The following is a 15179-nucleotide window of genomic DNA, read 5'->3' as shown; positions in this document are numbered from 1 at the left end:
AATAATATTTTCGTTTGATTTAAAAATAATTTTAGAAATTTAATACTAATTATCACTATAATATTTATATTCATTATATCTTATTTGTTAATATTTAAACATGTCGTCTATTGAATATTAATAGGTAAATTTGTATATATAATATATAATTATACACATTATTGTGTTAATTAATATCCTAAAGTTAATTTTTTATAAAGAAGTATGATGTAATTTTCAAAATAATAGTTTAGCATAACATATTCCAATTAATTTTTTTAACACATAATTAGTAATTTTATAATAAATTATTTTAAAATTTATCACATAAAAATTGAAAAAAAATTTGTTTAGTGCAAGTTTAGTATCTTTTATCCTTCAATTTTAAGTATTCACGTTATCAAAACTATCACTTCATCATAAACCGCTAACTAATAATACCTACGCAAATATCCATGACTTGAAAAGTAGAAATTCTGAAATTCAAAACAACTATAATAATATCAGAACCATCAAGAACTGATCTTATTTTATTTTTCCAGAAAACATACATAATATTAATATCATTACATCACACAACAAGGCATGTATAAAGACAACAATATTTGTTTAACAAACCATATGAATGAGTGACATAGAATTCAAGATCATAGATTATAGTTAATTGAATAATGCAGAATGGTTATAACTTAGAAGTCTATGGAAACCACCATTGGAGAGTCACCCTTGTCAAGGACAAAGGTCTTGGAAACTTTCTTTGTATCAATGACAATATCAACCTTGTATGTTCCATGAAAGCCTCTAAAGTTGTATTGACCTTGCTGATCAACATTTCCATGGCTATGAGAAAGCCATTCTTGCTTAAGAGCAAGGAACCTTTTTCCAGCTTCATTGATTTCACCTTCTGCATTAACCAAGTGAGAGTTGTCCCGGCTCATGAACAACTCCCAAAATCCCCACAGCATTAGGCCTTCGACGGCCGGGTGAGCCATGGCTTCCCTCAACATAACTTCCAAATCGTCTGCTCTAACATATTCGTTAGTCGACGACACATCTAGCTCGGTGAACCATATAGGTAAGCCAAGAATTCCCAGTTTATCAAGGGATGAACAAACGATAGGCCCAACCGGACTATCTATATGGCCTTGAATTCCAATTCCACCAACAGGGGACCCCTGTTCTTGCAAATCAAGAATATGTTCAATGTATTTTTCCGGACATGATCTGGTGTCACATCCATCTTCCACGTGATAATCATTCACGAAAAGGGTAGCGGCCGGATCAAGTTGATTCGCAGTCTTAAACATGTTGGCCCTTATGTCCTTACCTAACCTGTCCTGGTAAAATGAACCATGCAGCATTTCATTGTTAACATCATAGTGATTGAACTTGCCTTTATACCGAGTAAGCAGGCCGTTTAATCTGTTCTGGACGGCCGCCATGAGGTCAGTTTTGTTCAGCGCTTTAATCCATTGCTGGACGGTTCCATCCACTTCCCAGAAGATACAATGGCCGCGAGTTTCTATCTTGTTCTTCTGACACAAGTTTAAGAGATCATCTGCATCCTTGTAGTTGAAATTCCCCTGTTGCGGCTCGGTCCAGTACCATTTCAACTCATTACCAAACACAGCCCAGTTAAAATGTTTCACAAAGAAGTCTACAAAATCCTCATTGTCAATGTTCATCCTGCTGATGCATGTTCCAACTGGAAAATTATTCTGAATTTGTCTGACTTGCACTGAGGTTTTCGAGTAGTTGCTTGCATCCAGTCCGGAGAATTTCAGGGTAACATCACGCTTTCGGATCTGTAATGCAGCAAGAGGATACAAAGCAAAACTTTGAATTACATGTCTTCTCAATAAAAGAATGGATATGATTAAAATCTATATATATATATATGAAGCATTCAATTTTGATCTTTGTTTGTTCATAATAGTCGTAGAATTTAGAAATCTGATGCAGGTTCTAAAACCTGAAGTAATGGTGCTATATGAAACAAATCACTTGGAAAATCACAAAGGAAACAGAATAGGATAAGACATGGTATCAGAGCTTCTACGACAGAGAAGTCTAGAGTTCAATCCTTGTTATCCCCCAAAAAAGAAAAAAATAGCATAAGACAAATAAAAAGAGAAAAAGAAGGCCTATTCAAAAATTCAAGCAAACCCAAACAAAAAACTCTTGCTTGAGGATATGTGTTTATAACCGTTCATGTGTCTCATCCTATCAGCTTAAATTTTTGGAAGAAGTGGTTTCATGACATGACATGTCTATTTCTACTTTCACTTTTTTCTTCACAAAATTTTGAAACAGAAAACGTTATAAAAGAAAACAACAATGAAAATAGAAATCAAACAGGTCCTAGATCTTACCTTGTCTGTTTGAGACTTTAGATATTTAAACCTTGCATGTCTATCAACAGGAAAAATTTGAAGTCCAGCAACCATTAAGTCAACACCTGAAGCAGGACCTTGGACATAAACCATAACCTTTGATGGCTGCTTTTCGATTCTAAACGACCCACCGATTTCATGCCATCTTTGATCGGATACCTCAGTTTGTCCTCCATTGACCCACTGGTTGTCAACACCAAGGGCAACATTCACATTCTGTGGCCCGGATGATCCTGAACCAAGCCGAACCCAAGCCGATACTTGATAAGTCACAAAGAGTTTCAATTTATCAGTGATAGTCTGAGCAGGACCCATCCATGTTTGTGTGCGGTTTGTTACAAGTATGTAGCGTCCACTTAGAAGCTCATGTGGTCCTAGAGAGTCTCTTGCCATCGGCGGCATTATATGTGGCGAGCCGGTTTTAACACTCAATGTGCAGTTACCAAGGGGATACCATCCATTAGTGCCATCAGCCAGATTGCTGTTCTCAATTACATTAACCCCAAAAGCAACACCCTGCAAAAAACAAGATGCAATTAAAGTTCTTAAAATATTAGTGTGTATCATTCGTGAAAGAACCATCCAGAAAGTTCAACCTTTATGTCCGGTGGTGTTGATGGAGGTGTCTTAGGCGCACGCTTTACAACCAAACTATTAACAAGAATGTCAGTACCCGGCGGAGGACCCTCTAAATAAATTACCACTTTTGATGGGGATCCATTTAGAAGGAACTTTCCCTGCATATCAATCCAATCTTTGTCTGTTGCCTGCACACTTTAGAACATACTATCTTGGTTCAGCACTCGAAAAGAAATTAAGCGAGCCTCAAATCTCATTGTTGCGCAATATCTTTTATTGAATCATACTATAACAAATTCTGTTCTGTTCTTGTCATCAAGAATCAAGAATAATAACTAGGAAAACGTATAGTAATAGAAAAGGATAATTAATTCTAAATTTTGATTCATGAATTTCATAAAACTTTTCATTTCCATATTTTAACTATTTGTGACTGGTTTTAAACTTTCGCACTGTTTTGGTAACTTGTTATTCAAGCTACCAAACTAGGCGTGTATAGAAAAATAAGATAGAGACTAACTTGGCAATGCCGATGTACTGGTCTCGAAGATCTGATGTTTGGACATACAAAGTAGCGCGAACATCAGCAGTAGTGACATTGTTTCCAAATATTCGAACTGAAGTAGTGACCTCGTAGGCGAGCTTGCGCTGCACTCTTCCGGTGATATCCTGCTGAATTCCATTCCAGCTTTGTGTACGTTCAGTCGCTGATGCAAAGAACTTGCCAGACTTAGGTAGAATTTTCCCATCTCCCATGGAATCATGCAATGCAATCTTACAGCCTCTTCCGGACCAATTGTTCAAGCCATCATCAAATTGCGGGTTTATTACGATATTATCTTCTCCAGTAGAAACACATCCAGTTCTTGCAATCTTTTGAAAGAAGACAAAAACAAATCACAAATTCATAAGTTAGTAACAATTACATAGATAAAGAATGAAATGCAGATACCGCAATTTCATGTTAGCCGTTGAAACAAAAACCATGCTCATGTATCACTTAAGTTCCAATATACAACAACATACATTGTTGTTCGGATTTGAACAGCCGATCTCTACTGGGCGAATGAGTATATCAACTCCAGGAGCAGGTCCTTCCAAATAAAATACAACTCGTTTTGGCATAGTTGACAATGAAAATGTCCCTTCCAGCTTTTTCCAGTTTCCCCTTGTAACAGAAGTTCTGTGGAAAAAATGGTAAACAAAGAGAGCATTCTACTCTGAAACTCTTGAACAAGGAAGGTGAAACAACAAAACTATAAAATTATGTACCTTCCAATGAACAAGTAACTAGTAGCCGAATCGTGATATTCAAGTTTCAGAGTAGCTTGGACATCATTAGATCCCTGAGACAGGCCGGATATTCCAACAAGAGCTGAAACTATGTAAGTGGAGCCAATGGAAACTCTGCTTGTGATGTCTTGCTCGAGACCTTGCCAGCATTCTTTTCGGCTGGTGATAACAGCACAATTACCATCTGTCTCCATTGATATTCCTAATTGGGAAACTTCTTCAGCTGAAACTACATAGCCGTCGCAGCAATTGACATGCCAAGAATCCAACCCTCCGGAGAAGTCATGATTCAGTAAAATGTTAGCGGCATTGCCCCCACTCGGACCAGAGATGCTTCCCGCCATGATCTGTCACATAAAGCAATATATCAGGAGACAGCTGGAGCTATATACCAAGAAGAAAATCGCTGCTCGGTTGACCCAAACGCAATGATTTCAAATGCATATTTAACAAATTTGAAGGAAGGAACTTCCCCCATCTCTGATCTTCCATAAACAGCAATCCTAAACTAAAGTATCTAAACAGTTGTACATAATAATTTATACATATCATCAAATGTAACAAAAGAAACTCAACAAAACAAAGTAGCAGTAACCTACAATCTACTTCAGTGAGGGAAAATACAATGAGCTAAAATCTGCAATGAAGCTTGAAAATTTAACAACTATGAGGCAACAAAATTGTGCACTCTTCACTACCAAGAAAACAGCAACGGAGCACAATTCATTGAGATTAATGCAAAAGGACCCTTTTTATTAACAAAAGTAAAAAGCTTATTAAGGGGAAATGAATCTTTGATCAATTTCAACACTATAAGACACACCACTCATTAGGCTCTTTTTTCTTTTTCTGAATTATCACAATATCCCAGTTGGATGGGGCGAAGACTAGTTTGTCAAGCTCCATTTAAGGTTTACTATTGGCCAATCAGTTACTGCATATACAGGACAGAATTCGAATTCCGCCACTTGCTTATGCAGACGAGTGAATTAACTAATCGACTAATCCAAGTTCTGTAATCTAGTAGGCTAAGGGAGAAGTGAAAACTATGAAATGACATTAGTACCCCCAAATGCAGCCAAAGTTACCTGAGATTGAGAATGAGAATGAGAATGGTTATGGTTCCAGTGAGAGTGGGAGTGAGAGTTGAAGACACTGCTTGTGAAGAAGCAAGCACACAAACTCTTCATTTATATATTGCCACTGAGCCACTGTGCCACCAAATTTGAGAGTGAAGACTACGGAAAATTGGGGCCAACCAAACAAATTTTCTTCCCCAATTACCACTATCCAAAGTCCAAACTTTAGGATCAAAGAAATTCATAACAAATTTTCATCAACGACCCATCATTAAAAAAAAATCCCTAACACAGAAAAATAAATCAATCAAATAGAATAAAGGGTATTATGGATTATCTTACTTTTTTGCTTTGGCTTGCAGATTAGTAATGCTTGAATTGGAATGGAAGGCTAAGTAAGGATCTTGGGTTAAGGAAGGATAATGGTTTGGTTCCTTAATTTTGCACAAAAATGTATGATCCATTTGAGAGAGACTTTGATTGTAAGGATGTTGTAGTGTTAGGTGGAGATGGCTTTTCTGTCTGTACGTATATGACATAGTTTGTTCCAATTTTCTACGTACAGAAACATTGCAAACTGGAACTGAAGAGTGAAGATAACAATTCCAGCACACAAAATCCAAGAGTAAAACTCCTTTTGATGTGTTTGGTTTCTGACTTTTATCTTCTTTAAAGATAAAAATTAAAATAATGGGATTAACTATTTTGATTATTATTGAAAATATTCAAAATACATATTTAATTCTAATTGGAGCTGATAAAAAAAAATCAAGTCTAAAATAGAAAACTAAAAGGATCAAATAAAATTAAAAAAGAATTGAAAAAATACTTCACCTTTTCAAAAGAATGTATATATAAATTGGAGGTAGATAATAAATACCATAACAACAAAACGTGTAAAGAAGGAAGGAGTTGACATTGAGAACTCATGGTAGAGAAGGGAGGAAAAGAACTAGCCTAGAAGTACACTGATGAATGTGACGTGAGAAAAAAAAGTATAGAAAGAAGTAGGAGAGGTTCAAATGTTAAATTTGGATCTTCTAAATTTTGAATTTTTATTTTAGAGGGTAAAGTGTGATCTCACTTTTTTAGAATGAAATTCAAAAATTTAGAAAATCTAAATCCTTTAACATTTATCTCAAAACTAAAAACACCTATTTTGGATTGAAAAGGTTTTCAAAAGTTAAAATTGAAAATACTAAAAACATGAAAATAACGTTTTTAATTTGTTATGTTTTTTTGAAAATGTTTTTCGTTTCAAAATATTAATGAAAACACTCAAACCAATCAGCCTCTTAAATTTTTTATATTGTTAATAAAAAAATTTTTAATTTATAAATTTAACATGTATCCTTAAAATATAAAATAGATAAATTCATTAAAATAATGGGATTAAGTATTTTGATTAGGATCCCGCTAGGAGACAATTGACTATTTGTACAATATGTACAATGGACTATTGAGTTACAAAATGAACATCCCCCATACTAACTAGTATAACCATCTTCTCAAAAGCTTAAATTGATTTTGGTGTTCATCACCAAGGATCAAACTCTTGACTTTTCGGATCTAGCGTTCTAATACCATGCATGATACCACTCATCCCAAAAGTTTCAGCTGATGGGAAAGGATAACACTAATAATTATATTTCTAATATTTCCTAAACCTCCATTGTACACATTGTATAAATATTCCATTGGCTTCTCATACTTTCTCTTTTGATTATTATTAAAAATATTCAAAATATTATCAATTTATCATTGATAGGCTAAATTTTTCTGTCAGTTTAATAATAATACGTTAAAACAATTGAATAGTTAATTCACTCATATATTTAAACAAATGTTTTGAGGGTTCAAATTGCATCTCATGTGAGCAAATATGATGGTACAAAATTTTATGCCGTGTTATTAAGTAAAATAAAAAAAAATCAATTTGACTATTTTTTAAGAAACAATTTAAAACGTTTACATTTTTAACGACAGAACTAAGCCACACCGTAAGTTGTGGAGACCCTTTTCACTATAAACCCAAAAGATTTTACATGTAAATATTATTCTAGTAAATTGATTATAGTGATCTTTGTCTTGATCCCATGAAAACAAATCATAAGTATGAACCCTAAGAATACAAGACCACTGTTAAAAACTCTTACAGTCTTACTCCTGCTATGAAACTTACATTAAATAAAACCAAATTAGTTAAATTTCAGTTAATAACATTCAAATACAGTTGGTTTTATAAATAAAAACGAAAAGAGTATGTATCTGACAAACACATTACCATTAAATTTTATAAGATATAACACTAACACGAGAGATCAAATCCAATATTACCAATCAAAAGTAGTGTATAGCAATAAAAGGACAATTACTATGCCGAAATGCGATATTATTTTGGGTCCAACAAAGATGGTTAAGTTCCTTTTTTCAGCCTAAAGGTGGTTTTGGTCACAGTGATGCTCCAGTCCAAAAATGCTAGTTGACTTCTCACTTGATAATTTAAGAATAGTGATGTTATTTGAGCATTGAAAAAGGATATCATAGTAGATATCTAGGCCAATCAGCCTGAGATTCGAACCATAACCATCGTAAGTTTCCGAACTATACTCGTGCGAATGCATTGTTGCCACAAAGTGAAGATTGAAGAACAAGCCTTTCTCTTTCTATGGATGTCCACTTTGTATGTTCAAATAACATCACTCATGAGTTAATCAATTCCATCTTGCACTCTTATCAGACTAAATATGATGACATAAGATTCCAACTAATTTTCATATGCGATGGCATTGTTGCCACAAAGCGAAGAACATCAGGTTCTGCGCTAAGCGAACGAGGCAGTTCTTCTGAACTCTTATTGAAAACACGAAGAAACTTAGCTATGTTGGGAAGTACAAGTTCTCTGCAGTGAAGATGCAATAGGGGGACCTTGGATAATACACTTCCCTTCTGAACATCTAGGCCTTCTGGTCTCCTCATCTTGTATGGTTTTCCAGTCGTTGGCTCGACATCAACTCGGGGCATTTGTTTCCAACGACTGTGTACAAACCAACCATACTTGTAGTCGCCCACTATCGGAGTGCCAAGTGCTTCAGCACAATGGACACGCAACTGCATAATTGGGAGAAGAAATAACATGAACAAAAAATACATTGCTTAACTCAGCAAGATTATAGATTCACCATAAATTAAGGAGTCTGAATAATAAAGATTGCAAATTCATTTTTGACAATGTAAAGAATTCAACATACAGTTAACATCTGAGAATTCTATAAGTAACAAAAGAAGTCCGATTGTACATTAATAAGGATCATGCAATTATCAGTAGCTTCGTAATAATCGAAATTCCATATAAGCATCCAATATACCTGATGCTTCCGGTACGTAAGTGGTCGCAGCTCCACCCAGGAGCATCCATTTATCTTTGGACCAAGGACTCGATATTCAGTTACAGCCTCTTGGCGCGGTTCCATACTTGAATGGTGAGCTAATACGACCCTCTCTGTCTTCCCATCATCCAAGAGCACCTGAAACAAGAAGACAATGGAACAAAATCAATTTCAAAGTTGGAAGATAGCACTGACATAAAACATGACATTGTTGGATTAACACATATATAAAGAAGAAATTAAGAAAGAAAGGACATGAACCTTTCTAAGGGGAGCACAAATTACACCTTCCTTCTCCTTGGGAGTCCCTATGACTAGTGCCCAATACCTCTGATATGTAGATTCACATGCATCATTCCAAACCTATTTCAATTTTCAAATGAACCATAAATTAAATGTAAATGATAGGAGGTTGTTGATGGTGGGTATAAAAAGACAATATCTACATTCGCTAATAGAACACGAGGATTGGAAACAGCAGTTCATCACTTCATGTAAATAAGGCACCTTACTAGAAGATTTTGCATTGTTTATGTTACTGAACAGCCACTGCAGGTGAGACACACTTTCTTCTTTTCTGCCAAATAAAATGATGCCACTGGTCTCCCTGTCAAGACGGTGGACCTGAATTTCAACCATCAAAACTATTATGTTGAACAATAGTTTCAATAACTATCAATAAGTTCTAAATTACGATAGAGCAGAGATGAACAATACTCAAGAATACCATTTGTCTTTTGGCATATTATCGAGAGAAAAATTTCAGTTGATGAAAGAAACCCTTAGCAGGGCAACCTTCAAATTTGAAAAGCCTTACATTACAGCAAATGTCAAAGTAGTGATCCTTAAATTTGAAGGACAACCAGGTATTTTCAGTAACATGCTAAAGGCAAAACATACGAGGACAACCTAAAATCCTATAAGAGATAAAGGTCTTCCCTTTAAAGGGAGACCAGGGTAAGAAACCAAGAAATTGGCTTAACCGAGTCACTATCTATTCCTTTTTTTTTTTTTTTCGAGATTTTCTAAAATGGGAGGTACTACCATCTATTTACAAACAGAAATTTGCTTATTACATGATGATTCATTTTACTTTCTAGTACAAACCAATTTTTTTCAGTGTAATGATGCATGGAAAGAGTATTTTACCAGTTTAGGACCCTCATCATAATCATAGGATAGTGCTGCAGCTGCTAATGCATCCATGCTGTTATGAACTGGCAGATTCCCCTAAGAAGGTCATCAGCAAGAAATGAAAATCCCACTAAACTCATACTCAATGAATTTCTGTATATCTGAAAAATGGTTTACAAACCTTAACCGGCAATTTTGGGGGTTTATTTAGCACCATGATAGCCAAGTCCTTCGAATAATACATTGAACATAATATGCAATCAATAAAATATATTACCATGCATTTGAAGAATGAGAATAGTAAAAAGAAATTGTAAAATAAAATAATTTTGACATTGGATGCAAGACATGCCTTATAAATGACAAGCCTTTGCAGATACTTAATTTCATCAGCATTGGGATATAGTGTTCCACTTGGTATAGCATCATATCTTTTGGAAATTCTAGCCTCGGCAATTGACACAGGGATATGAATTCTTGCCCCTTGCTTCATTACTTCATTAGGTCTAATCTGTAGTGAAGCTGTATTGTTGTAGTATTATTAAACCCAAAAGCAAATCATATTATCATAAGCAATTGACTCAGAAAAATAAACATACATATATGAAACTATCAAAAGCAAAGTTTGTCATACAAAATGGAAAAGTACACAGCAAAATTAATACCTTTCGCAAGGGTCTCCTTGGCTCTTCATTCTGAGATAAATTATTGTCAGAAATTGGGTCCTCCATTTGGACCTAGTATAGGAGAAGTACAAATAAAGCCTGTGAGCACATCTTTTATTTTCCATATCTATTTCCGACCATTAAAAGAACTAAGAACAAAAACAAAGTGGAGGTAATTACTTAGATTAAACAACACTATTGTGCTTTACCATAAAACATATCAAGAGACACTTCAAATTAAATCTATGCTTTCCTAAAAGTTTTGTCCACAGTTTTTATTAAAGATTATATAAATGTTAATCATCACAGAAAGCATAGATCCAACTACCTTGTAACAACTTGTAAGTAAATAGAAGAACTTTGTAAGCATTTATTCACATTCTTGTAGCACAGCATGCCAACAAAATATTTATAAATGTGAACAAATCAATAATCTTTTTGGGGTTAAAAGATGTTCAAAAGCATCATATAAACTATCCACCATTCAAATATAAATGAGAGTAGTTTTTCATATTTAGAGATTAGAATAAAAGAAGAATATTACTAATACAAAGGCAAGAATGAACAAGAAGATAGAAAAATTAAACAAAGATTAAAAAAAAAGCTATCAGTGAAGCATAGCTTTTCAATTTCTCACCATGTCTAACAGGGAAAATCCAATAAAAAGATGATAAGCATTACACCAAATCGATGTTTAAAGACAAGTAAATTAAATCTAGGGAAAATTCCAGAAATTCATTGTCCACAATAAAATAGACAGTATTGCATCAAAAACAAAATGGAACAACAAGGAATGCAAATGAAAGTGTAACAGAGCAATGAATTCTTACAAGACCCTCCCTGAAATGAGACTCAATGACAGAACCCAATATGCCCTTGAAGTAATACTTGATCCAATTAACAGCAGTGACATAACCATCATGTTGCTGCCCATCTTGAAAACTTTCATTTGAGTTCCTTCCGGGCAAAGGGTGACCAGGAAAAGGTGGCAAAGACAGTAGCTGCCTCGGCTTCGGGCCTTCTTTCCGAGAACCCAAACGAGCAACGTTGTTGGACACCCTGATCACTGATTCAACAGGGACAGGCTTTGGAGGACGAATCCTAGAGTAGTGCCTCGCCACAAACCACAGCCATGAATGGCTACTGTTATTTATGTTGTTCAACATGGTTCAAACATCTGAAAAGGAGGAAAAACACGAGGTTTCAGTGACAGGAAATGGGGATTTGTAGTATTTTGTCATTGAGACTTTTTATCAAACATGTTGTATGCAACACATAGCAATGAGCTAAGTATCAGGTGATTGATGTGATTTTTCATCAAACAGATTGCATACAAAAACATTACCAACTATAATGAAAAAATTCGTTGAGGCATTTCAGCAAACATGTTACATGCAGTCAGCAAACAAAATTTTAAAAACTCGTTAAAATAATGAAATTGTGAGAGGATAGTAAGGGAAAGAGAAACAGTTACAATGGGACGATTAAAGAGAAGAATTAGATGAAGATGAAGATGAAGTTGAAGGAGAAGCATGAACTCTTGAAAATGCCGCGACCCGCAAATGTAACTTGGAAGAACTTGAATTATTATATTTGGTACTGTTAATTGGCATTCCCCTCTTAATTGTTATTTTCAATTTTAATTATTATTTTTACATGTAGATGAAAACGTGATTCTACCTTATATTTTTTATAATTAACTACAAATTTAAAAAGAAAAAAGTCCCCCCTTATTATTCACTCCTACAATGAATAATTGTTAATAAAAAAAATAAGTATAAAAAATTAATTTTTAATAGTTAATATTAAATATTTTTTATTATAAAAAAATTATTCTTGGATAATTTAGTTTTTAAAATTTGGAGGTGAAGGTTTGAAATTTAGATTTAAGATAAAAATAAGAAAAAAGGACAAATACTTTTTGAACTTTCATATACATTAAAAATAATAGAATTAGTATTGGGCTAGCTCAATTAGAGGATTATACTATAAATAAGAGAATGATGTAATAATATAGGGATATACATGACGTAATAGAAATTCTACTTTCTCTCTTTGACCCTAATACTAGAAATTTTCTTATACTCTCTAATTATCTCTAATTTTCTCTATTCTTGATACAAATTCGTATCAAATGGTGCTTTCAACACCTTGCCAAATTTCTATGGTGATTCACCGGACTCAATTTGGGATCAGATTCAAACTAATTTACAACGCTTGAATTCAAATTATCAAAAACAGACACAGTTACTTTAAGATATTAAAGCAACTTGCGCCAGAATTGTGCAACCTTGAACACTAATCAACATCTCCAACAGCATCTAATTGTCCAGATTCAAGCCAAATCAGCAGTAGGTTTTCAATCAATCAACAATACTTTAACAAATCCAGAAACAACAACTTCAACACTTCCAGTTCTGCAATTCCAAAATTCAGATTCGGTTTATGAGAATGCATGATTAGAGAATGCAGCGACAAGAATTCCAGAATCAGCAATGCATCCAAAACACACAGACGAAAAATCAACAGAGCAACAAATGGCAGCAACATCAACGAAATTTCAAGAAAAACAAGAGGCAGGAGTCTATGCAAATTCAGATCCAACTAGCAATTCAGCGACATATAACAACTATAGAGCACAAATTCAATTTCACAGGCTCAGTTCCCAATCCAACAAGTCCAGCTTGTGCAATTTCTGAAGAACATGTAAGAACTCATAATTCCAGAAAAATTGCTAAGCTCTCAAATAGAATCAGCAACTTACCAGAAGTTGCATATGCAAAATTCGAAAAACACCTGGATCTACAATTGGCGCATTTGGAGGAAACGGCTCTGGCCGAGGAGGAAGTTGCCGTCCGGGGCGGCGGAGCAGCAGCGGCGAGGTTGAATCGCCCACCGCCAAAGCCACCTTACTCGTTTATAAAGGCGGCGGTTGGCCTGGCGACAGCGAGCGGCGCTGGCGCGGCTTCAGTCCAGCACAGCGGCAGTGGCGCCGAGGACGGCGCCCTCACGAGGGGAGAGCGGACACTCGCGAAGGCCTTGGTTGGTGGAGCAGGGAGGGGGAAAGGCTAAGATCTTCACTCTCGTGGGTTCAGTCGCGGACTTCCGATGGCGGCTAAGCCACCACCGCTCATGGCGGCATCGTTTCCCTGGGATCGTGCTGCAGTGGCGACAAGCCTCGAGTTCTCCAGCGGTGGCGATATTGATGGCGGCACACGCGGTTGTTGGCTCGTTTCGCAGTGGGTGGCGGGCGAGGAAGGAGCAAGGAAGAAGCGCGAGGTGATGACAGAAGGGGAAGAAGTCCTGGCGGCGCCGGTAACCACAACCCCTGCTCCAGTGAAGGCGTGTTTGGGCGGCGAAGGAGTGGCTCACAGTGTTGGAGGAAGGTTCTGGAAGGAGTTTGAAGGTGAAGCCTTATGTTTTAGAATTCTGGGCTTAACTATATTTGATTTGGGCCCAAACTCTAATGCAGAACAGAATTTTGCAAGTAGTGTGCATGTTTTACAAAAATTTGGTATACAAACTTACTCTAAGTGGGCTCATGGAATTTTTTTACCAAGTTGGGTTGGTTTAGTGGTTAGCTCACTAGTCCGCTTAAGCAAGTGTCGGGGGTTCGAATCCCGCCTTGTGCATGCAGCAACTCATTGGCCAGCACCAAACCCTTAAATGGAGCTCAGTACCGCGACGGATTAGTCCTTGGCATGTCGGGCTGGGGGATACCGTGGAAAACCAACAAAAAAAAATATGTTTTGTCAGCAGTGGTTATAGAAAGTATTATTTTAGGATTGTTTAGTTTCTTTTAGTAATTATAATTAGTTTTTATAATTTTTATTAGGATTTATATTTTTCTGTAATTTTGAGTACAAGATTTTTGTTTTGGTTGTCTACGGTCCCAACTCGACAGGTCAAGAATTAATCTGTCGCGGATCTGAACTCCATTTAAGGGTCTGATGATGATAAAATTAGTATTGAGCTAGTCCAATTAGAGAATTATACTATAGATATGAGTATGATGTAATAATATAGGAATCTATATAATGTAATAAGAACTCTACTTTCTCTCTTTGATTCTAATCCTAAAAATTTTTCTTCTATTCTCTCTTATTATCTCTAATTCTCTCTATTCTTGATATAAATTTGTATAACAAAAATAAGTTGAATTATACATATTTATACACAGATTACATATATATTTATACATAGTAATTTTATTAAATGAAGAATAGAAAGTGAATTAGAAAAAAAAGAGCAAATATAAGAATATGATAACTAAATAAAAGTTATTTATTATGAAAAATCACCCATTTAAAATCATTTACCTATGCCTTCATTTTCTACATAAATCTGACGATTTACTAGAAATTACTAGTAATTGTTTTTTTTTTTTTTTGGTGACTACTAGTAATAATCGTTTTAGCTCAAAAAATTTGTATATGACATATTAGTAACGAAAGTCAATTCAGAACAAACGAACGAATAATATTGGACAAAATTTATTTTAAACGGGTGATTTATCTTATTTATTATGTTAATTTTTATAATTTTATTAAATTTTAATTAGAATCTTATAGTTTAAAAATTATAATTACATCTTTATATTTGATAAAAATAATTCAATTAAGTTTCTGTTAATTATTTTTTTTAAATATAAAATATTTACTTTTTTAC

At 34.9% G+C, this 15179-nt stretch overlaps 2 protein-coding genes across 8 annotated transcripts; both read right to left on the bottom strand.

Moving 5' to 3' along the window:
- Positions 1-472: 472 nt before the first annotated feature.
- On the bottom strand, positions 473-6322 carry LOC112755993 (endo-1,4-beta-xylanase 1). Of its 3 annotated transcripts, none has more exons than XM_025804367.3 (8): positions 5666-6256; positions 5333-5546; positions 4224-4591; positions 3978-4134; positions 3472-3824; positions 2969-3146; positions 2352-2888; positions 473-1784 (listed from the first exon to the last, which is right to left on the bottom strand). In XM_025804367.3, exons 2-8 carry the CDS (start codon positions 5432-5434, stop codon positions 669-671), a joined length of 2811 nt encoding a protein of 936 aa, XP_025660152.1. In that variant the 5' UTR covers positions 5435-5546; positions 5666-6256; the 3' UTR covers positions 473-668. The 3 variants fall into 3 exon arrangements, with proteins under 3 accessions (XP_025660152.1, XP_025660153.1, XP_025660154.1); XM_025804368.3 differs by having other exon boundaries at positions 5333-5455; XM_025804369.3 differs by lacking the exon at positions 5333-5546 and having other exon boundaries at positions 5666-6322.
- Positions 6323-7588: 1266 nt separating this feature from the next.
- On the bottom strand, positions 7589-14210 carry LOC112755992 (RNA pseudouridine synthase 3, mitochondrial). Of its 5 annotated transcripts, XM_025804364.3 has the most exons (11): positions 13276-13969; positions 12802-12928; positions 11342-11688; positions 10512-10583; positions 10199-10357; positions 10028-10075; positions 9862-9942; positions 9220-9336; positions 8974-9075; positions 8692-8850; positions 7589-8434 (listed from the first exon to the last, which is right to left on the bottom strand). In XM_025804364.3, the coding sequence occupies exons 3-11, from the start codon at positions 11675-11677 to the stop codon at positions 8060-8062; spliced, it is 1449 nt and encodes a 482-aa protein (XP_025660149.1). In that variant the 5' UTR covers positions 11678-11688; positions 12802-12928; positions 13276-13969; the 3' UTR covers positions 7589-8059. The 5 variants fall into 5 exon arrangements, with proteins under 5 accessions (XP_025660149.1, XP_025660148.1, XP_025660150.1 ...); XM_025804363.3 differs by lacking the exon at positions 12802-12928 and having other exon boundaries at positions 13276-14210; XM_025804365.3 differs by lacking the exon at positions 12802-12928 and having other exon boundaries at positions 13308-13919.
- Between the last annotated feature and the right edge of the window lie 969 nt (positions 14211-15179).

The sequence above is a fragment of the Arachis hypogaea genome, chromosome 6 (assembly GCF_003086295.3).
Source record: "Arachis hypogaea cultivar Tifrunner chromosome 6, arahy.Tifrunner.gnm2.J5K5, whole genome shotgun sequence".
Taxonomy (NCBI): domain Eukaryota; kingdom Viridiplantae; phylum Streptophyta; class Magnoliopsida; order Fabales; family Fabaceae; genus Arachis; species Arachis hypogaea.
Note: the sequence above shows the minus strand (reverse complement) of the source record. Positions and strands in the feature narration are given on the sequence as shown.